Source organism: Athene noctua, chromosome 25, assembly GCF_965140245.1.
Source record: "Athene noctua chromosome 25, bAthNoc1.hap1.1, whole genome shotgun sequence".
Lineage (NCBI taxonomy): Eukaryota > Metazoa > Chordata > Aves > Strigiformes > Strigidae > Athene > Athene noctua.
The window spans coordinates 5,122,241-5,145,303 of NC_134061.1; the positions used below are offsets into that span (position 1 = coordinate 5,122,241).

The 23,063-nt window shown below is 55.1% G+C and overlaps 2 protein-coding genes across 2 annotated transcripts; one reads left to right on the forward strand and one right to left on the reverse strand.

The window, feature by feature from the left end:
- Positions 1–4,100, reverse strand: PRR29 (proline rich 29). The gene is made up of 6 exons (XM_074927129.1): positions 4,023–4,100; positions 3,436–3,562; positions 1,493–1,608; positions 393–568; positions 176–246; positions 1–32 (listed from the first exon to the last, which is right to left on the reverse strand). Exons 1-6 carry the CDS (start codon positions 4,098–4,100, stop codon positions 1–3), a joined length of 600 nt encoding a protein of 199 aa, XP_074783230.1.
- Positions 4,101–11,604: 7,504 nt separating this feature from the next.
- Positions 11,605–23,063, forward strand: LOC141970280 (vasoactive intestinal polypeptide receptor 1-like). Its single transcript, XM_074926738.1, has 13 exons — positions 11,605–11,951; positions 14,461–14,584; positions 17,521–17,628; positions 18,579–18,688; positions 18,935–19,032; positions 19,522–19,654; positions 20,269–20,422; positions 21,107–21,167; positions 21,439–21,505; positions 21,614–21,705; positions 21,946–22,075; positions 22,381–22,422; positions 22,682–23,063. Exons 1-13 carry the CDS (start codon positions 11,880–11,882, stop codon positions 22,772–22,774), a joined length of 1,284 nt encoding a protein of 427 aa, XP_074782839.1. The 5' UTR covers positions 11,605–11,879; the 3' UTR covers positions 22,775–23,063.

Sequence of the window (23,063 nt, forward strand, 5' to 3'; positions counted from 1 at the left end):
TCACAGCCTCTCCTCCATAACGTCGTAGTACTCTGTGGGGGGAAAAGGGGACCTGCAGGATGTGCAAGGGCCACCCTGGGATCTGATGGGTGGAGGGTGTGGGGAGGGCTCAGCCGACGCACGCTTGAGGGCAAGGTGTCCTCCATTGAAGGACATGGGGACAACATCTCCTTACCTGATGCCGGTGGAATGTTGGCCCCCACTGTCCCTGTGGCACTGGGGGGTGGAGGGGGAGGCACTGCGCTGCTGGAGAGGAGCAAGGACAAGAGTAAGTGCCAGCCTGGCACTGCTCCTAGTGCCCCAGCTTAGGCTGGAAGTCCTATTACACCAGGGGCCACAGGGATGCACATGCAGCCCCACACGGGGTGGCACAAAACACCCTCCTTACTCACACCTCCCCATCCTCCGCTAACGAGCCTGTGCCCAGGTACCGCACAGCTGCCCGTCTCCGATCCCGTGCTGGGACTGGCCACTCCAGGATAGGAGCAGGACTGGGGTAAGGGATGTAATGATGGTGGAAAACCACAGCCTCCTCTTCCTCTCCGGTCTGAAAAGGCACTGCCATCACCTGCAGGGAGGAACAAAAGGCAGGGCTGTGTCGGGCCCCTTTCGGCAGCTGTCTCCCTGGGACACTGCTCCCCAAAGCACCAGCAAGTGTTCCCTCGGAGCCACATTTGTCTGCGATGCTGCCAGCATGGCTGGATTCTCCCAGGATCAGGCTGGGTGGGTTTGAACCCACACAAAGCCCAGTGGTCAGCCAGCGTGGGAACCTGGCTGCTGGGGACACAGGGAGGTGACAGCCCCACAGATGGGACCTCAAAACACTGCTGGGAAGAACCCATTTGATCCAGCCACTGAGATGCAACAGGCAGGATCCAGTGTTGACCAGCATGGTGAACTGGTGGGCACTGGGTGGGCAGCACAGCAGGGTGCATGCCTAGAGATGCCAGCTGGCAGAGATCAAGGCAACTGCCTGCAGCCCAGATCTCCCCCCACTGAGAAAGCAGCATTTGTTTCCCCCACAGAGATGAAATGTTTAATATGATTTTGGTTTGAGATGGACTTTTAAGTGAAAGCCCTTGCAGAGCCATCCTGCCTAATGAAAAGTGCTCAGCCTCACTGCTCTGCCGCTGCAGCCCAGCGCTTTACCCTGTCCGTGCTGCAGCATGCAGGGAGGGTCCTGGATCTTCCCAGCTGGCCTAAATTGCCTCCAAGCAGTCTGGATGCAATCTGTGCTGGCAGAGCTGGGGGCCAAACCAGCACAAAGAACCCCAAACCCCCAAGGAGCTGCAGAGCCTGGACTGAGCTGGGCTGGGACTACCCAGCCTCTGTCTCTGGAGGTGTCCCACACTGTGCCAAAGTGGGACACTGTCATCCCACTCTCCTGAGCAGCTCTGGAAAGGTCATTTTTCCCACCTCTTTGGTCCTTTTGGTCCTTTGATTCTCTTTGGTACTGTGATCTCTTTGCCCATCCAGCATCCCTGACCCTTACCTGGGCAGTGGCTGGGGATGGCCCAAACCCAAAGGATGTCAGTGCTGATACAGCCAGGCTGTTCATCACCACCTGGTGCATTTGGGAGTTTTGAAGCATCATCAACTTGATTAAATCTGCCAGAGAGTAAGGGATTCTGTGTCAGAGACCAGAGCAAAAGCATGAGAAACGCAGCCATGGGATGAGTGCCTGGGGTAGGGTGGCACCAAGGCTTGTCCCTGTGCCCAAGCAGTGGGAGTCAAGCCAGACTCCCCACACCCCAATTTGGAAGGCCCATGTGGCATTTAAAAATTATTTTGCTTGGATAAAGCTTTAAAATAGCCATATTTTAGCCTTTTCTTCTCTGCAAATGTGATTAAACATCTGGTCTGGCTTGCTGAAGGCTGCTCACAAAAGGTGATTAGTGGTGCTGGAGGCATCAGACTTTCCACCCATTCGGAGGAGAATTGCTCCGGTTCTGGCAGCACTCAGCAGCTTGGCAAGGCTCTGCCTTGGCACTGGGCAACAGAGCCAGTGTCCTCGGGGTGGCACCATGTGGGGAGCATGCCAGGGTCAGCTCTGCTTTGCACCATGTCACACACAGGGGAGCTCAGAAACCCCCTAAGGCCGCAGGACCTGGGGCCAGACTGTGGGGGCTGATCTCCATTCCCAGAAGCAAGCACCTATGGAGCTGGGTCCAGGAAAGGAGCAGGCTGGGGATGCTTGGAGCCTCCTCAGCCCCTGTCTGGCTCTGCACAAGGAGCTGGACCCAGAGCAGCCATGCACGTACAGGTTAGCCTGCCAGTCCCCTTGGCTGGACGCCCAAGCCGCAGGACGGCTGCTGAGGGCAGTCCGGCTGCAGAGGAAGCGCAGCATCTAGCTCTGCATCCCCATTCAAACATCCCTGTTTGCCGCAGGCATGAAGTTCCCCTGAAAAACTCCTGTAAACTTCCTGGAGGGGATGTCTCTGAGATCCTGCCGGCTTTGCATGAGACCTATGAGCCCCTGTTAGCTGGAGCCTGGGTCAGAAAGTGTTTGGGCATCCCTGTGCCCCATGTGCCAGATCCCAAAATGCTTTCACAGCTGCAGGGATGAGCTCCCAGGGCACCCATGAGGCAGCTGGCCCTCCAGAGAGGAGCATTACAGCACAGCCCCGGAGGTGGCCGGAGACGGAGCCACGAGGAGGGAGTGGGCCAGCAGCCAGGCATTGAACTGGGAGGAGAAAGCACGCGAAGGCTGGCAGCTCTTAATGGATCCCACCCGTCCCACTGGAAAGGCAGCCAGTCCCCACCACAGGGCTGTGAGGGGCCAGGCTGGGGTCTCTGTTTTCTTTCCACACCAATTTTCAGCGTGGTCTTTCTTCCACGGATATTTAAAGACAGCTCAACCTTCCCCCCTCCGCACAACACTGCAGAGCTTCACCCATGACATGTCCCAGGGATCACAAGCCCCCTCTGGCTCTGCTGTCAGCTCTCCCAGTCCGGATTGTTGGATCTTGGGTTGCACAAGTGTGGGTGAAGCCCCTATAGACAGTTGGTCTTTGCTCCTGCCTGCACATCCCATGGCCTCTGAGGCTGGCATGTGTCCGACTCTGGTCCCACCTAGCATGGTCAAGAAGCCTCTATCACCCTGGCTTTCCCTGGTGACGCTCCCTACACCCACATGAAATGGGATTTTGGGGAAAAAAAGAGAGGTGTATTTCAAAAAGCAGCCCCAAACCATTCCCTTGGAGTATCCTGGTATGGCCAAATCCAGCCCAGACTTCAAGGTTGGTAAAACCAGCAAAAATCGCATCCCATGGGGCAAAGCAGCCGTCGAAGCACAGTGTGGCCAGCCCCGCAAGGCTGCAGGGGGTGGGCACAACCCCCCTGCCTGCCCTTCTTCCTTGAAAAAGCTAGAAAAAAAGAGAGGATGAAGTCAAGCTGGTTTTATCGCTGACCTCTGGAGCGTCTACCATCACGCACCTCCCCGGACGTGCGAGGGTCTGGTGATGGGGGCCAGGGCACCCACGGTCCCGGGAAGCTGCTGGAGGATCACCACCGGCTGCTGGGGCACTGCCACGGCTTCATGGGGAGATCGCTCAGGTTGGAGCTGAAAGGCAGGAGGGGAAGGAAAACCCCAGGGATCTCCCACTCTTGGTTTAATTTAGTGCTGTTAGTGTGGCAGCCAGGGAGGAGAGGGGACAGGAGCTGGTGGCAGGGAGGAGAGCAGTGCTGGCCCTGGGGGGAGCAGGGATGAGAGCCCCAGAGGAGACAGTGGCTTGCACCGGCTCCTCTCTTTTCAGGGGTGCAGCCCTGCAAGCCTGGATGAATTGCACTCCTGGTAAGTCCCCACACCTGGGGACATGTCCCTGCACAGAAATGGCCTCCCCAGGGCCCTGGGGTCTGCAGGGAGCAGGAAAGCATTTTGCAAATAGCAGCTTTGCTGCCCCAGACACCAGTGCCCACCCGAAACCCCAACTCCAGCCCCTCTCTCCTCCCACCCTATCCCATTTTTCCCACCCTGCCTTCATGAGCCCAGACTATCCCACAGATCCAAAGACTGAACTTACCCCGTGAGGGATGACATAGGTCCCTGCTGGGGTGTCCCCCCAGACCCCACGGGGGTCCCCCACTGCCCCCACCTCCATGTCTCGGGCAGGCAGGCAGATGGGGCGAGCAGAGCAGCAGCAGGCAGCAGGGCTCGTTGCTATAGCTGCTGGGGTTAAACAAACCCTCCCCGGAGGCTTGGCCGACAGAGGAGTATCCCTGGGCTGGTTTTCCCTGCAGGGTATCCCCAGTATAACCCCCCACTGCAAAAGGCTGTGGGTCAGGGATGATTTAGTGCCCCTCCAGTGATATTTATGAGACTGCAGGACAACCTTCCCCATGGGGAAGTGAGCTGGAGGCAGAAGGTTGCAGGTTTATCCAAGTCCTGATACTGGTCCCAGTTGCAGGGGAGATCTGGTCCCACTGCTGGGGCTGTTCAGACCCACTGGTGGCATCTCACAGCTTGTGGCTTTGGGAGCTTTCTTAAAATCCCAGATCCTGGTGCCTTGTGGTCTCTGCAGGTCTCATCTATCACAGCCAGTGAGATACAGGTCTGCTCCTGCCCCGTGGCTCATGCTCTCGGTGCCTCTCTTTCCCAGTCTCTGGGGCTGCATTTCTGAGCAGGGAGATATTTGGGAATAATGAGCCCAAATGCAGCAGCCTCAGGACAGAGCAGGGGTCATTCAGCCAGGCTATAAGAGGGAAAATATATGATGAAAGTTCCCTGCTACCTTGTCCCCAGCTTTGGCAATGTGGGGCTCTGGAACAACCTAAGTCAGAGGCAATCCCATCTTTAACAGCCTTTTGCTGAATACACCTTGCTGAGCCCAGGTGAATGAACTTTCAGCAGTCACAACACCGGTAGCAATGAGAGCTGCAGTTTAAGGGCTGATGCCTTGTGTTGTCTTCAAGCCTGCTGCCAGGTCACCTCCTCAGGAAATGGGAAAACAAGGATGGGGTGAGGGCTGGCAGGATGCACTTTCCCATCAGAGCAGCTCACTCCTCGTCACGCTGCCTCTTTGATTGGGACTTACTGAAAGGTCCTTTCAAGCGCTGGCGGAAAGCAGCTGGAGGGGCCAGGAGGCAGCTGCAGCATGTCCCTGCGGGGCTAAACCATGTCACCTGTGCCTGGGGGTGGTGGTTCTGGGATGTCAGAGCCAACCTGGCAAGATTTTTTTTTCAGGGAGTGTTGGGAGACCAGGTCTGGGTGAGAGTCTGGGATATCTTTGGATGTCAGTCTAGGATTGGATCTACAAGGCTCTGCGGTGTCTCTGTCCGATGGAGACAACCCTGCCTGTGCACCACAGGTTTGGGGTCTCTGTTGGTGGAGGGAGAATGTCCTTCTACCCCATGGGGTGTCCTCTTGCAGGTCCTCAGAGACAACATCTGACAACAACCGCACACAACCAAGGCACGGTGGCTGAGGAGATCTCTCAGCCCTGCCACCTGAGCTCTGGTCCCCAGGATGCCCCTGTCACAGTGCTGGGTCCCCTGGGTCTGGCTCCCAGCCTCGTGGACCCGTTCCCCAGGGATGCAATGACCAGCGACCACATCCCTCAATGGAAACCCAGAAAAGGCTTAGCATGAGCATGAATTGATTGCACCAGAGCCTGGCTCCGGCCTGCTGCTCTCCCCTACCACAAGTCCCTCCCATGAAGCTCACACGGGGATTTGTGTCCAGCAGACCAAAACCAGCTCGCATTTTTTGTTAATCTCCTCCTGGCCAGAGAGCTCTGCATGTGCAAGCTCATCTCAGGGAAACACTGTGTCTGGGATCAATATGTCTGCACAAAATATTTAAGTCCTAGCAAACCCATTGCAATGAAAAACCACTTTCTCCCTCCAAACAGCCCAACTTTCCACTGGCTTTGGGTATATTTCCTCCACCTCCATCAGCTGCATTTCCCCAGGCTGTTCTTCTGGATGATTATTTCCATCAATATTACATCCAAAATCTACCGTCCACCAATAGCGCAGATCTGGGAACTTGTCCCAGAAACCCAGTGTGCAGCCAGCCCTGTTCACCAGGCAGGAACAGATCTCTCTTGTTCCGCCCCAAAACGACACTAGAGACACCCCCAAATGCCAGGGGAGGAGTGCTCTGAGGCCAGCTGCCTTAGCCCCCAGCCATTGGCTCCAGTCAAGCGATTTTCTGCTTGATTAGATTTTGTTCTGTGTTCCTAATTTCTCCAAGCCCCTCTAGATTATTTCTCTGCCTTTTGTTACAACTCCCAAATTCCCGTTATTTGCACATTTAATTACTGTGCTGATTACCCCCTGCTTCTGGCAGAGCCTTCCTTGCTCTGAACAGAGCCTGGGTATCAGTCTTGCTGGTGCTAATATTGTTCTCATCTGTAGGAAGGATTCAAGCGCCAGGGCAAAGGGCTGAGCAGTGTAAAGAAAGCTTCTGCCACTGGTGGGATAACAAGGGTGGCAGGGGACCTGCTCTGAACATCCTCAGGCCCCTCATGGCAGCCTGAGCTGCTTTGGGGATGGTATTAGCTGCCCTCCTGCAGAGAGGAGAGGAGAGGAGAGGAGAGGAGAGGAGAGGAGAGGAGAGGAGAGGAGAGGAGAGGAGAGGAGAGGAGAGGAGAGGAGAGGAGAGGAGAGGAGAGGAGAGGAGAGGAGAGGAGAGGAGAGGAGAGGAGAGGAGAGGAGAGGAGAGGAGAGGAGAGGAGAGGAGAGGAGAGGAGAGGAGAGGAGAGGAGAGGAGAGGAGAGGAGAGGAGAGAGAATTTGGGGGTATTTAGCATGAGCTCACATGAAACCAAGCACAAACTGAGTATGGGTCCAGTGTGACCCACAGCCCCAGTGCATCTCATGCAGCACTGCAGGATGGGGCACAGGCTGGGGGCTCAGCTATGGGCAGGGCTGTGCTTGGCTGCAGCCTGTCACCATGGCATGTCCCTTTTTAAGTCCTCCAGCATGTCTGTCATGCCCTCATGAACAAGAGAAGGTCTGAGCATCAGTGGGAGAGAGGGAGCAGGAGATACAGACACCATGTGCCCACCACTGCATGTCAGCCTGGCTCTCAATCCACACAGTCTGGACACAAAGAAATGCAAGTGTCAAGGCAGGTGTGATGAGGACTGAGAAAGGCAGCCGTGGCTGTGCTGTCCCCAGGACACTGCCTAGAGACATCCTTCACAGGTAGAAATGACCCTCTGGCTGGAGATACCACCTCTTCTCACCAAGGAGGTTGGGTGAGGACCCCCAACAGCCCACTCACCTATACTGGGGAGAGGTGACAGCCCAGGACCAGCTTATGCTCCCCATCTTGGCATGCTTGTGGATGGCACATGAGCCATCTGTATGCACATCATAGAAAGCCAGGGATCAGGAGGTATCAGAAGATTATAAAGTTCTGGAAGGGATGGACGCCACTGTCCCCAGTAAAAGCCACCTTGCCTAACCCAACCCTCAGACTGAGATGTGTACCAAGAGACACCCTAAGGATGCTCAGCAGATAATTTTACTAGCAGTCCTCACTTCAGAAGCTCTTGAGCCCCTCTCTTACTGTAAGTCTGGAATTTCTTGTTCTGGACACCCTCACCTAAATCCTCCCCGTAAATCAAACCCAGGGCCAGGAACTCAGCCTTACCCTCTGGTTAGACAGAGGGTGGGCTCCACCAGAAGCTTTGCTGTGGGCCATGGTTAGGACCAAGTGGTCCTGAAACAGGGTCAGTTCCCTGGGGACCAGGAGGAACAGGCACCCTCTGCCACCACCTTGCACATGAACCCAACATCTGCACCATGTAGGTGCAGACGCTACAGCACAAGCCAGGAGCAGGGGGTGATGATGCACCAGACGTGTGGAGAAGGAACAATGTGATCCAGCCCATCAGAGCCACGCGATGCTCCCTCTGCACGGGTCTCTGCTTGCAGTGCAAGCAAGGAAAGCTTAGCATCAACAAGTTTTGGCAAATTAGCTGAGCAGCAGAGCAGGGGCACCCATGGCGCGATGGCCACCGTCAGACTGGGAACATTGGGGTGATGATGCGTCAAACCCGGATCAGCTGTGCTCTGATATGGCATGACAGCAATGACTCACAGAACTGCCCTCCGATAACTAAGGGAGGACAGCGAGGTGACGACGTATCCCTTGTGCCATCTCCCTTCCCCGGAGACAAATTGGAGCCAGAGAGATTCCCAAAATGAGGAAACACACGCGGGAGGCAGCAACCTTGCTTAAGACTCATGGAAGATGAAGTAAGCATGACTGAGGCAATATATCCCCCCATAATCACTGCTGGCTCCTAAGAGGAGAAAAAAAAATAGTCCAAAACCCAGTTTTTCAGTGCACATGAAGACAAACCCGAGATATGGAGTGGCAGTTTGGCAACACCTGTCCCCTGTGCTCTGCATCACTCTGTCACACACTCGGGCACACACCTCTCAGGGATGCTCTGTGGGCCCAGGAGCATGAATGGGTGAAAGCATCTAATTTAAAAGCTAATTACAAAAAAAATACTACTTTCCCCTTCCAGGAGGGGTGTTAGTGCTTTGAGCCCCATCTTCCCTGAGCCATCATCCAGCCACTGTGGTCTCCTCTTACTCTGAATTGCCCTTCGCAGACTGTTTCCTTCCACAGAGCCTAAAATCAAGCAAGAGGTTGTTGGCGAGGGCGGGGGACACCCCACTTCTTTGCTGTAATGTGGGATGGAGGGAAGACAATTAGTAATTTCCAACCCTTGGTAAATGAGCATTTGCCACTTGCAAAAAGATTACTGCAAGTGACTTCATTTGCTTTGGAAACGGCTGAGTCATTTGTAATTACTGACAGGCACCAGCAGCAATCCCAGCGCTGGTGTGGGATTAATGGGAGCGCCCGTGGCTTGAGGGCAACCTCTGGGGAGTTTTTCTGGGGCTTCAGCATGGACAGGGAGCCCCACGGCCACTGTTCCCCACCACCCATGGCTGTGCATGCCCGTGCTGCCACACCAGTGATGTGCCCGAGGCAAATCCTCCCATCCCATCCCCTCCAGCCAGCCACCAGGGTCCCCACCACTGTCACCACTACATACCCGTATTCGGGTGCAGGTGGGGAGCCCAGGAACGGCTGGGGGGTCCCAGGCTGGCCAGGCTTTGCAGTGCAGTGAGTTTGACCTCATATATTTTCTACTTGCTGCTGCAAAAGAGAGCAACATCCCTAAAAGCGGCAGGGCTGGGCAGGTGACCCAGTACCAAGCAGGAAGTCAGGCCACCATTGTCTGTCCCAGCTCATCCTCACTGGAGGAAGGGCAGGACCGGCTCGGGCAGGTGAAGGTGGTTGGGGATCACCTGAAGGGTCCCCGCTGCTCCTGCAACCCGCAGCCTCCGGCGATGCGATGCTCTGCAAACCTCCTCTGGCCTTTCCCACGGCAGGGAGCAGATTATCCATCCCCGAAACTGGGCTGCTCCCCTCCAGCGACCAGCTGGGGACGGGACCCTCCAGTCAATTTGCCACCAGATGGCACCAAATAAACTGGCCTGGCAGGGGCACGTTGGGCAGCTCCGGGTCACCGCCACCCCAAAACCAGACCCCGTCCCCCATCACCCCATCCCTCTGCCCCCCACCTCGGCCAGCAGCAGCCGAAGCTGCCTGTGCTGCCCGTGGGGCGATGCGGCCGGCTCAGCGCAGGGCTATTTGCATCGGGTATAGTTTTATTTGGTTTTAGCAGCACCCGATAAGGCACTCTCCCACTGCGTGTTTATACGCTGTTGGAAAATTAAATGATGAAGTTTGGGTGTTTGCACTTCAGTGGAAACCATTAGATGGTAATGAGTGTGGCCGGGTCTCGGCAGCCTTTTGTGTCAACATAACTGCAGGATCAGCCTTTGCCGGTCTGCGCTGCTGAGAGCAGCCTCGGTCACTTCTAATAATGTCAGACAAGTGCTTTTAAATATTAAGGACCTAGTTCTTTTATTTGCATTTTTTAGAGGTCTTTAATTTACATAGCAATTCTGATTGAGGTCTTTGAACGGCAGAGCAACAGCAGGAGTTCATTCATTGGCTTCGTAGCTCATTATGAGAAGTTACGGAAGGAGCAGCTAATGTGATTTGCTGCCTCGTTAAGAAATGGTAATGATGTAGGGTTACTAAAATTAGCAGCACAAATGGTTCACCCTCCTCACACCCCAGTGTACAGTGTAGACCCCCAGCCCTCTACCCTTCAGCAAGGGCCTTTGGGGCCATTTTCAGTCCCTCCATTCACCATTGCTCACGCCCAAGTTGTTTCAGTGAGGAGGATTTGGGGTGGTTCAGGGGTGCAAGGCTGGACCTTCAATCCCAAGATTATCACCGCTGCTTTCCCTACGCTCCTGGGTTTCCTCCTCCTTCCTTCACCCCTCCTGTTCTCTCTGCTTCATCACTAAAAGCATTAAAATGGTGAATTTTGGGTCAAAATTCCCCTTGCTAAAGGAGCTGGGGCTTTCTAGCATGGATAATTATTTATATATATATAAAAATATATTAAAAATATATATTCTAATATAAATTTTATATGTAATATATTAAAAGTTATGTTATATAAAAATATATTTTTAATATATGTAAAAATATATATTAAATATATAAAAAAAGACCCCAGGTGAGGGTCTGGGGGCCTATGGCTGGCCCTGAGGCAGCCCCATCCCTGGGAGGGATGCTGTGCTGGGTGTTTTGTGCTCAGGGAGGTGTGTGTCCATCATGGTTTGCTCCTGTTCCCAGGGTCCACCAGCACCCCTCTGCTCTGCCCTGGTTTAGAACCAAGGCTACAGCACCCAGCGTCCTGGTAGCACCAAACCACCAAAACCCACAACCTCAGCCAAGACCAAAAACCTCAGTTGGGGCAGAGTTAAGGTTATTTTGCAGAGCTGCCTGTTGCCTGCCAGACACCTGGTGCCCATCCTGGGCCTTTCTGGGCAGGGGGTTTGTTTTGGAAAGGGGGTCTGGGGTGTTCTGGACAGGAGAGGCAGGAGGTGAGCAGGCAGGACCCAGCTGGGTGTGGGCAGCGCTGCCTGCTGTGCTGGGGCTGGCAGAGCCTCCTGTGCAGGCAGGGCCTTAAGGAGCGGTGCTGCCCCCACCCCACGTGCATGCATGTGTCCAGGCATGCACATGCATGTCAGGGCATGTATTTGTACATGTGTGTGCACAGTCGCAGCATCACAACATCTCCTTTGAGCTGTCTACTTTCTTCTAGTCCCAGGTCCCACGTGGAGCCAGCTGGGGAGCAGTGTGGCCCTTAGCATGCCCCCTGCACCCCATCCTGCCTGCACCCCCACTTCCCACAGCCTTTAGCCAGCAGTTTCCCAGCTCAGCAGCATGCAAGGAGCAGGCAAGAGTGCTCCGTGTCCCCCCTGCACATCCCCCTGGGCCCAGCTGGGGCGTCCCAGGTCTCTGACAGGAGCAGGTAAGGGAGTGCTGGGAGCCTGGCAGTGGCCAGGCTGGGCAGTGCCAGGCTGGGCAGTGCCAGGCTGGGTTGTCCCCCCCGTGCTGCTCCTCGCATCCAGCCGGCTGCATGGGGAGGGGGAGTGGAGGGTGGAGCCTCCCGTATTACCAGATCCAGGAGCTGTAACATTCAGTCTCACAGAGAGACAGAGCCCATCAGCACTGGGCAGGGACAGCAAGGTGGGGGGTACAGCCAGAGCTGGGTGGGCACGGGGAGTGGGTCGGGGTGACCTGAGTGGGACTGAGCACCCGCTGCAGGAAAGGGTCTCAGAGGGGGCCAGGAGCAGGACAGGGCTGGGAAGGAGCAGTGAAGAGGGGTTAGGGGGAGGAAGGTGCTGGGTCACCCCGGGGAGCCGAGGTCCTGATGCAGCCCCCCACCTGCAGGGCCATGCAGGAGGAGCTCGGCTGTCCCCCACCCCTCGGGGACTGAGCTGGGACACTGTGGCCAGGACAGCACAGGGCTGGATACAGCTATGGGGGGCCCATGGCAGCCCCCCGGCACCCGCATGCTGCTGGTCCTGCTGCTCGCACTCCCGATGCTTTGGGTAAGTGTCCCCAGGGAGGACGGGACTGCGGTGGGGAGAAGGGTGGGCAGTGAGGGTGGGGGACCCTGCCTGTGACAGCCACTTCAGGGTCCAGCCTGCCCTGGGGGGTGGCGTGTCCTGGTCAGGGGTCAGGTCTCGCCCAGGACATCCCCATCCCTGTCCCCATCCCTCCCCTGTCCGACCCGGGGGTGATGTCGAGCCGCAGCCCTGCGAGCTGCCGGCACCGCTGCACCCACTCAGGTGCTTTCGTTGCTGCTTCTGGGGGAGGATTTGCTCAAACGCAGCGCAGGGACGGGCAGTGAGGGAGGTGGGTGATGCTGGGACCCCCCTGCCTTCCCCGGGGTTGGGACAGCGCTCGGGGTCCGGCCAGCGCAGCCGGCGAAGCTCCCTCGGGGTTCAGCTCCAGAACATCCCCGGGGAGGGTGACCCCACTGTGCCCTGCCTCAGGGACGGTCCCCTCCATCCCCACGTGGGTGCTGGCGGGGGCTTTGCTCACATCCTCCTACACACCTCAAGGGAGCCCCAAACCCCAAGGGCCTGGGGGAGCATCCCCAGGTGGAAGGTTGGGATGGCTGGAGGGTGCAGGGGGCCAGGACCATGCGTGGGGTGCTCCCCGTCCTCGGGCAGACCCACGGGGACAGCTGGCACCAAGCCCCCACTGAAATGGGGGGGACATGGAGCAGTTGTGCTGCAGGAGCAATGCATGGTGAGTCGGGCAGCCACACTGGCAAACCCATCCTGAACTCGTCAAATTGCTCAAACACCGGAGGGTGGAGGGCTCAGGCCGGAGAGGGCTTTGGCTCAGCATTTCTCTGCAAAACCTTCAGGATTTCTCCCAGCCATGCTTTGCTCCACAAGTTCTTTAGCTCACATGGAGACTGAATAATGGAAAGGAAAAGAAAAATAAGGGAAAGGGAAGGAGGGAAAAGAGAAAGGACAAAGAAAGAGGAAAAAAAGAAGAGGGAAGGGAAGGGAAGGGAAGGGAAGGGAAGGGAAGGGAAGGGAAGGGAAGGGAAGGGAAGGGAAGGGAAGGGAAGGGAAGGGAAGGGAAGGGAAGGGAAGGGAAATAAAAAGAGAGAGGAAGGGGAAAGAGCAGGGAAAGCAAGCAGGGCTGGGGGAGTGCTGGAGGCTTTAAGGGCTTTATAAGAAAAGTGATGTCATCAGGCCCCTTCCCAGATGGGGAAACTGAGGCATGGCAAGGAGTTGCCTGCCCTGAAGCAAGCTCTGAAGGGAGCACTGCATATTACCTGCTCCAGTGCTCCGGCAGCCAGGTTACTGTAAATAATAAAAACCAGTCACTTTGCAGGTAAAAGGGTCTGTGGCACCTCTGCCTGGTCCCGGTCCTTCATCACTACCACAAAGCAGCGTGCTTTCTCAGTGCTGTGCCCAGCAGCCATCACCAAAATGCATTTTACAGACCAGGAATTAATCTCATGTTCAGCACAAAAAGGAAACAAAATCTCCTGGGGGAGGTGAAGGAACCCCAGAGAAGTGGCTGCATGGTGACTAGGACAGGAGAGGGAAGGACATGGCTCAGCCAAGCGATGATTTAGTGCCCCACACTTCCCTCCAGCCCTTGGGTCCACTTGCCCACCCTCATCCCTCTATTTGTCCAGCTTTTATATCTCTGTCCACACAACTAAAATCAGCAACCAATTCCCATGTCTTGGCCCAAAAACCCTGCCCCAAAAATGTCCTGTATCTGGATGCTGCAGCCCCCACCACATCCCCCCATGGGCATGGATGCTTGGGAATGAGCGTGTGAAATTCATGGCCTGCTCTCAGTTCAGCCTCAGTCTCCCAGCTCTCCAGCTGGAAGCCAAGGGGACAAAGTCAAAAATTGGGATTCCCGGGCAGCCCTATCCCAGGGTGCTGAGCCACCACATCCTGGCATTTTGGGGAGCTGAGGGCTCGAGGCGTACTCCTTGGTGTTCCAGCACTTCTGCTAGCAAACCCAAAAGCTTTAAGGAGGTCAGCGTGCCCCTTTTGCAGCATCTCCCCAACGAAGTGGGGAACAGGAGAAGGGTGTACTCTGACGGCTGTTGCCAGCGCCTGCGATTAAAACACACAAGCCTGAACGTGAGAAAACACAAGTGAGCAAAACCCAGCCGGCAAGGGAAGGATTAGACATACCTGAATAGGTGGTTTTCTTAAATCTCTGATTACATGGTTTTCTTGCTCAGGCTTTGAACGTGCTTACCTCTGCCCTGCTGATGGGGGTTGGCCCCTCTGTAAGCTCAGCTCCTCTGCATGGCGCTTGCATCTTGGCGGAGCGGTGGCCTTAAGCATCACATGCTTTCAGAGGGAATTGGAAATAATTGCGGTGGTTCTTTATGGTGTTTACAAGGGAAACAGTGGAAAGCTAAGGAAATGTCAAGGTCCAAAAGCACAGTTACATAGATAGGCTCTCCTGGGCCTGGCTGCTGCAGAAATAGTGAATATTGGCTGGTGCCTGCTCAGGTCTTCTAACACCTGGGATCCTGCTGTCTGCCCTTTCCCCCCTCGCAAGGTGCAAGCAACACATCCCGACTGCTCCATCATCCTCTATTTCCAAGAGCAAGAAGCTGAATGTCTGGAGATCATCAAGAGTGAAAGCCAGACGCCAGCAACCCCTGGACCCCCTGGGCAGCAAGGTGAGTGTGAGCTCAGGAGGAGGGGGAAGATTTGCTAAGGGGGTCTTTGGAGGATGATCCGTAGTAGGAGGGGTGCAGAGCACACATGGATGCAGAAAAGCAAGTATTTTCAGAAAAATGGAGAGCAGAACCAAAGCAAAGGCTAAGGAGCATCCCTGGAGAGCCCCAAAAAATGCTGCTGCAGAGAGAGAGGGAAGGTTGAGATTGCAGTCAGGGGGTATGGGTGGGCTGAAGGATGAAAACATCCACAGGGGCTGAATCCCCTCCCAGTTTACAGCATCTGGCAGTGATGGTGTGGTCCGTGCCCCGAGCAGAGCCTCCTGCCTCACTCCCATCCCTCCTACACCAACACTCCAGGGCCAGGCAGGGCTGCGGGCACAGCAATGCAGAGCCCTGGCCATCAGCGCGAGTGTTGCATGGTGCGTGTCACCACTTCATGCCTTCTTTCCTTCCTAATTCAGTTAGTTTTAATGCTAAACATGTTTTGAGCAACTTCATTTTTACATGTCTGGGACTTTTAAACCAATTAACTAATTGAAAAACAGTTTTAAAGCGCTGCTTTTGTACATTTTTGTTTAATTGCATTTCAATTTCCATCCAAAAGCAGCTTGGCTCAAATTCTGGGTAAAAATTATCACCTAGTGAATAAGAAATGCGTCATTCAGTGGGTTTCATCCAATACAAATGTAGGAATGAAGCATCTCAATAAATGCATGTTAAGGTGCATAATTGCTTAAGTAACTGTGCAGAGATATAACGTTCATCCAGCTTAGCAGAGAAAAGCCAAGTTGATTGGAAAAAGTCCGTTTTGCAGACCAGATCATGCCAGCCAGGGGGAAGGAATCTCACTGTAGGAAAATAAGCAAAAGACATGAATGCGTAATTAAAATCAGTATTTAATCCCAGGTTTCTGGCTTGGCTGCTGCCTCTGCTGTCCACCTGAACTGAATTTATCCCTTCCCCCTCGCTTGCTTGTGCCAGCATGGGGAGGGGGCTGCCGAGAGTGGCATAAAGTGACGATGAGGAGGAAGGCTTAGGTGCCCTGAACGTGGTGGTGAAGGTACAGGACAGGGACATCAGGCTTCAGCATTCTGCTGGGGAACCCAGTGTGGGGCCCTAAAACTGGTTAGAGATCGTGTCTCAGTGTTTTCACTTCAAAATCTGCTCTGGCGCTTTCAGAATTTAACGCTCTGAAATAGCCGGGGAGAAATAACTTGCTGGTGAGGCTCAAGTGATCTCTTTTGGAGGTGTCCAGATACCTGTTAGAGCAGCAAGGAATAAGGAGACAGCCCTGGCAGGTTTGCATATAATTAACCAATAGAAAGGCTGATCAGGAACTTCTCATCAAACTGCATTTTGAGGGAAAAAGTGTTCTTTTTGGCCACATCAAGGAGAACGTCACAAGGATAATGTTGACCTTGGGGATGTTTCAGCCTCCCACAGGGAAAACTGGAATAAAGCAGGTTGTTTTGGGTTGATCCAAACGGAACACCTCAGGCTGCTGGGCTACTCTGGCTGGGAGCCCAGGACAGGGGACAGCATGGAGATGTGGTGGCCTCTGGGGACCAACGACACGGCGACACTGAAGGCACAGCTCTGCCTGCGAGTGGGCAGTGAGACACATTGACAGTTCCTTTCCTCATGTTTTTTTGCCCTGTACCCCCAGAGGCTGCCTCCATGACTCTTCTCCATGGGAGGGTTGTTCCCCATTTTGCACAGCTCTAAGAAATGGGGGTTTTTTAGGTGCTGCAGCAGCCTGGGAGAGGGAAACAGAGTGGGAAGGGGGACTTAAAACTTTTCTTCCCATTCAAATGGAATTATTCCCTGGGATTGCACCGCAGAGCTGTGTGAATCCCAGCTCCATCCCTGTGCCATGGGCTGCTCCTCTGTCTCCCAGCCAAGTGGTCCCACAGCACTCACTGTGCTGGAAGAGCTCGTTCATACAGTAAGAGGTGCCTTTATATACAGCGAGATGGCTCTGCCGTACAGACACATCCAGATATTCTGCTCAGAGCCTAAGAAATGAAGCAACCACTCTCAGCAACAGTCCCAATAGCTGTGCTCTGTTCACTATCCTACAGAAAAAAAAATTAAGATGTACCTTGGTGTTGCAATGACAGCCCTGTAAATCCCTCCAAGCCTGGCCAGATACCTACAGACGGCTTTGCCGAAATCAGAGAAAACTAATTAGACTTGTCTGAGTGCACATTCCCTGCCTGGGAATAGATGTGGCTCCAGGTTAATAATGTATATCTACAAGGTTAATAATGTACATGCGCAAGAAGGAGAGCTGTCCTGGAAGTGTGATGTCTATGTCTTATCCCGGTGTGCTGCAGTGCTAATTCTTCAAGGCCCCACATCTGCTCGGCCATGCTCATTTCCAAGGCAATTGAAAAGTCATTTAAAGATTAACTTAGTGCTAGAGAGAAAAGCAAAACATGTTTAAGCTAATGGCTCTCCAGCAAATCTTGCAGTGCTTTCTCCTGTCCTCCTCCTTCGGGCTGGAGAGATGTCCTGAGCTGGGCCACCACGGCGGCTGGGTGCGGAAATCCAGCATAAACCTTGCATTATTTTAGATGCCACCAGGAAAGTCCCAGCCTTTCCCACAGCCTCATTCCCTGGAACCTCCTCGCAGGATCTCTGGGTCTGATGTAGCCCCAGGAAATACCAGGTCCTGTCGACGTGGGGCTAAAAGGAGATCTCAGCACTGGGGGAGGTCATTCCCAGAACTGAAGCCGGGATGCTCCTAATTCCTGAGGGGGTACGGCATGGCCCTGTAGATCGGGTGACGACTGGCTGCTGTCCGCTCTCGTGTTACATCTGCGCAGCCATGCCTGCTGGGGGCTGTGCCCCTGGACCGGGGGGCTCTGTGTGTGTGTGTGTGTGTCCCAGGCACGTCCCTTCCCAGTGGCACTAACCGTCCTGTCCCTCCCCAGGCTGCCTGACCGAGTGGGATGGAGTGAGCTGCTGGTCAGCCGTGTCCGTCGGCCAGTCCCGAGCTGTCACCTGCCCTGACATCCTTCACATCTTCAAGAAGTCCAAAGGTGCAGTGCTGAGTCCAGCCCAGATCGCTCATCCCCAGGGATGGAGGGCAGAGCTGCACCCACCCCTGCCTGCCTGGGATCCTTGTGCCACCTCAGCCCTTCCCCTCTAGTCCCACAGCTCCTGCCCCATCCAAAAGCTTAGCATATGTTGCAATCCAAGCAGGGGACAGGCAAAAGCAGAGATGCAGGGTGCTTCCATGCCAGGGAAGTCCCCAAGCCCTTTCATCACCCAGTACCCATCACCAAGTATCCCCTCTGGGTAGAGCACTTGGGGACCTCATCCTCCAACTGGGTGACACCAGGACACTCCTGTTGCTGCTCGGTGCCCTCTTTTCCCCATTCACACACCAGCCTACTGCTCCTGGCCTGCTCAGTACAGCTCCAAGCCATGCAGATGAAAAACACACCATAAGATCATGATTATTTCAATTCTGGGCACTCTCCTGGGGTGGATGCTTCTCCCCAGGGAGTCACTGTCTCCATCCATCTTGGAGGCAGCAGAGTGTGAAGGAAAGCACTCGACCTGCCCCCATGGCATCCAAGTGCTTCCTTGGCTGGGCATAATTGAAAAGGCAATGGAGGGTTGATAAATGCTGCTTTAGGGCAGAAACAGCTCAGGAGAGGCTTGCTGAAGCCCTCACAGGATTAAAAAGCCCCTGTTCAGCCTTAATTCCCTCCCAACATGAGGATTCATGCTTGCTTTCACATCTTGCTCAAAGATGCTCTGGCATCTCCAGGCAGAGCTCTGGAGGGCAGAGATGTGATCTGGGTGGGCAGGATGGAGCAGCAGGCCATTCGGGTGCCACGCTGCTGTCACAGCTGGGCTGCTGCTCCTGGGATTTAGGCTCCATTCCAGAGAGCAAGGTGCCATCCCCAGGCTGGACATTCTGGGGGTGCTGATGCAGAGGCGATGCCGGTGACTCTAATGAGGTCCCCTCTGGTTGCTGCAGCGCTGATCCAGAGGAACTGCACGGAGTCGGGGTGGAGCTTCCCCAGCCCTCCCTACTACAACGCCTGTGAGCTGGAGGCCATTGGCAGCAATAATGACACCGAGGCCAAGGCAAGTGGATTCCCGGGGCCTGTGGGGCACCCTTCCTAGCATCACCCTACCCCACTTTGACCCATGATGATGGGCAGTGAAAAATGAAAGTGCTCTCAGGAATATCTTGTTGGTCTCATTCTTGTTGCTGGGCTGCCTGGAGGGATCTGAGCAGGGGCTGAGGCATCACCCTGCGACCTCCCTGCCCATTGCAGACCAGCACCTCCCAGCCCATGCTGCCTCACTCTGCTGTGCTTTCCCTTCCAGAAAGGCTATTTTGTCACCATGAAGGTGCTTTACACCTGCGGCTACTCCACGTCCCTGGCAGCCCTGTTCTTGGCCATCGGCATCTTCTCCTGCTTCAGGTAGGGCTCAGCGCTGGTGGCTCCGTGGGCTGCAGCTGGAGGAAAGCAGGGTAAATCATGAGCAGGGTAAATCCCTTCCCAGAGCAGCCAGATACCATCCCTGCCAACACAGATAACCACAGAGACATGAGACAAATTGCAGCGTTGTCCTTTCCTGCTGACACGCAGACTTTAAGCCCTCAGGTTGCCCTTTCAAGCTTAGTTTTTGCAGACCTCGCTGTGCTGCAGAAGGGTGCTTTCTGGAGGTGGCTGGAGAATGTTGTCCAGCACACCTTGTCTCCAGGCGGCAGCCTCGAGCACAGAACAACACTGTCCTTCATGATTTCAGAGCAGGAAAACCTCCTCCAGATCTTTGTGCTTGACCATGACCAACACATACTCCCCTCAGCTGGGCTTCACCTAGGGAAGCAGCTCCTGAAGGAGAAGCTTCTCTGCCCATCTGCTCTCTCTGCTCCTTCTCTGGGCACAGCACATCTCTTCCTCCTGTAGGAAGCTGCATTGCACCAGGAATTCCATCCACATCCACTTCTTCACCTCCTTTATACTGCGTGGGGCTGCCGTGTTCATCAAGGACGCTGTCCTCTTCTCAGATGAGTCCATCGACCACTGCACAATGTCAACGGTAAGATGCTGAGCCCCAGCACAGGCACCATGTGTTGATCAGGGAGAGTTTTGCTACATTTGCAGCAGATTTAGCAGTGCAGAGGAGGGAGAGAGAGGCTGTGAACCTGGGGAGAAAAGGCTGGCTTGGGTGGACATCAGGAGTTTCACGACAGCATCCCTGCCTGGGGCCTGTCTGCAGAGAACATACTCTGCCCTCAGAGCTCTCCCTGCTCTCAGAAAGACTCTTCCAGAGGGGTTAAAGCTCTGCACAACCCCATCAGCATCACGTACAAGCAAACAGGTCTCGCACCACTGGATGCGCAGATTTGGGGTTGTCAATAGAAACAGAACTCCCCGCATGCAGCCCAGATACAGCAGTGTGGATGCCAGTAGACACGGGTTTCTAAAGGTCCTACAATAATGGCCTGCAGTCATCAGCCCATGCTGCGCAGGCAGAGCCAAAAATACTGCAGGTGACGTGGGACCAGTGCAACATCTCTGGGGCTGCACTGAAAGATCATCACAGGTCTCCTCAAGCCGATGAATGGGGATGTAGACTATCCCTTGTGCCCCCAGAACAGGCTCTGATGCCAGCCAGCACTGCTGAGCCTTCCCCCTTCCTCATCCTCACAGGTGAACTGCAAAGTAGCCATCACCTTCTTCCAGTACTCAGTCCTGGCCAACTTCTACTGGCTGCTGGTGGAGGGCATGTACCTGCAGACCCTACTGCTGCTCACCTTCACCTCCGACAAGAGGTACATCTGGTGGTACATCCTCATCGGCTGGGGTGAGTGTGGGGCCCCCCGGCACATCAACCCCCCCTCCAGTGAGGTCCCATTGACACAGACGGGGGGTAGGCACCACTTTTGAGGTGCCTGGAGTTGCTGCTCTGAGATCTGCCTGGCCAAAGGTCCACCATCACGGTGCTCCCCATGGCTGCTCTCAGCATGTGCCCCCACACCAGCATCTCTCTGCATGGCCTTGTGCTCAGTGGGGCACCCACCAGCTCCTGCCAGCCCCTGGAGCTGGCCGGGCAGCATGGCCTGATCCTTGACTTCATGACATGTGTGCAAAACCACTCAAAGGGGTAAACACTTGCTAACAGTGACCAAAGGGATTCTGCAGCATCTGCTGCTGACCCATCCTGAACAGAATCAGGTCCTTCCTTCTCCCCACATCCACCAGGGGCTGGAAACACTCATCTCAGGTGACCAGATTAGATGTAAGAGCACAGAGTGGGGGCAGGAGGGTGGCCAGGAGGTGACACACAGACAGGCACATCACCTTCAGTGGGCACCATCTCCTTTTAAAACCCGAAGAAGGAGGAAAGACCTTCACCTTCCTGCTACCTGCAGAGCACCAGACCTGTCCCAGGCACGTGTTTTTCAGGACAAGGGATGGAGGGGAGGTACAGGGGCTCCCCAGAGAATTGGGGTGACTCCATATCCCTGCCTGGGTCCTGTCCTTGCAGGTGTCCCCATGCTTACGGTCTGCGTGTGGGTGGTCACCAGGCTGCAGTACGACAACCACGGGTAAGAGCAGCCACCCCTCGTCTTTCTCCAGGCCAGCTCAGCCACGGGTGCCCCATGCACATCCCAGGGGACAAACCTCTTTCCTGGGAGGCTTAGGAGGGGATAAGTGGGGCAGCACTTCATTTTAATGTTATTTCTATTTTCTGGTGGGGCTAGGCCCTGTTGCAAGAGGTGCTGTGCAAACAGGGCAGGGGGCTGGGGGGGGTGGCAGAGCAAGACCTGAGCTAAGAGGGTGCAAGTGGGTGGCAGAGCCATTTCCCCTCTCCCATAGGTGCTGGGACGACTACACCAGTCTCTACTGGTGGGTGATCAAGGCTCCCATCCTCCTGGCCATATTTGTGAGTATGTTCCCTGAGCAGCCCGGCCCCAGAGCTGGGGGTCCCTCATGGACAGGGGCACCTGACCAGGGGTCTGTGCAGCACCTGAGGTACAGTGTCCCATGGCAGGTGAACTTCCTCATCTTCCTCAATGTCACCAGGATGTTAGCGCAGAAGATCCGGTCCCCAGACATCAGCAAAAACTACAAGCAACAGTACATGTAAGGGCTAGCTTGGTCAAGAGGGAGCTCCCCTCACCCCGGTTTCTGGGGTCACCCAGGGCAGCAGGGACCCTTCCCTGGAGGAGTAGAGATGAGGATCATCCTTGGAGCCTCCAAGACCTGCCTTTCATGGAAAACCTATTTTGGGTTAAGACCAAGTTCTTGGGAAGGGCTTGTCTTCCAGGGCAGCAGGACTCTCACCTTCATCCAGGCCCTTGCTCATGCCACCACTCTCCGCAGGAGGCTGACGAAGTCCACGCTGCTCCTCATCCCTCTTTTCGGGGTACACTATGTGGTGTTTGCACTCTTCCCCGAGCACATCGGTGTGGATGCCCGGCTGTACTTCGAGCTGGTTCTCGGCTCCTACCAGGTACAGACTGGGGAGATGGGTAGGCAAAAACCCCATGTACCCATCCTGTCCCACCCCAAGATCACACCAGGAGACCCTGGGATGTGCAGCTGGGGCTTTGCAGTCTGTGTCCCAGGCTCCCCTCAGACACCAGAGACAAAGCACAGGGGATGTGAACTGGTGAGAAACTTGCACTGATCCCATACCTCTACTGCCTGTGGGATGGGGTAAGAGGTGTGGGAGGATGCTAAAGGCAGGCAGAAGATGATCACAGAGGGATCCAGCCCCTTTCATGAGGTGAAAATTGCTCTTTCTGTCCTTTTCAGGGGTTCCTGGTGGCTCTGCTGTACTGCTTCCTGAATGGAGAGGTGAGTGTCCCCCCAGCACCAAGCCCCTGGGCACCACAGCCACACACATGGGCACACAGACACCCCCAGGGTGCGCCCCAATGAGCACTGCATGCACACAACCATGCATGCGTGCACACATGGGCATGCAGACATGCACAGGGTCCCCACTCTCTTGCACCCCAAATCCCTTGTTGAGCCCAGGGTGCAGCTCGTGCCCCTTCCGCGGGTGCTGGTGGGAGCCCCTGGGTGACAGCACCGGTCTGTGGTGTCGGTTCAGGTCCAGGCTGAGATCAAGAGGAACTGGGGCAAGTGGCAGTCATCCATGGAGAGCAACGTCTTCAACCTGGCAACCCAAGACTTCACAGCATGACGAGGACAGCGTTTGGGGGCAAATACTTCCCTGAGGACAGTGATGGTGGTGGTGCAGCTCCACAGCTATGGTTCCAGAAACACAATAAAAAGAATTTTGTAGATTCTGGGTCTGGCATCCTCAGAGGGTGATGTGAATGGCTGTTGCAAAAGGCTCTGCCTGTTCAGGTACTGGCATCTCTCATTGATCCATGATGGTTTCTCACCTGCCCAAAGCTCCCTTCAGGGTTTGGTCAGTGTTTTAGGAAAAGGTAAGGGAGATTCTCCACCTTTTCTGCCCCAGGACTGAG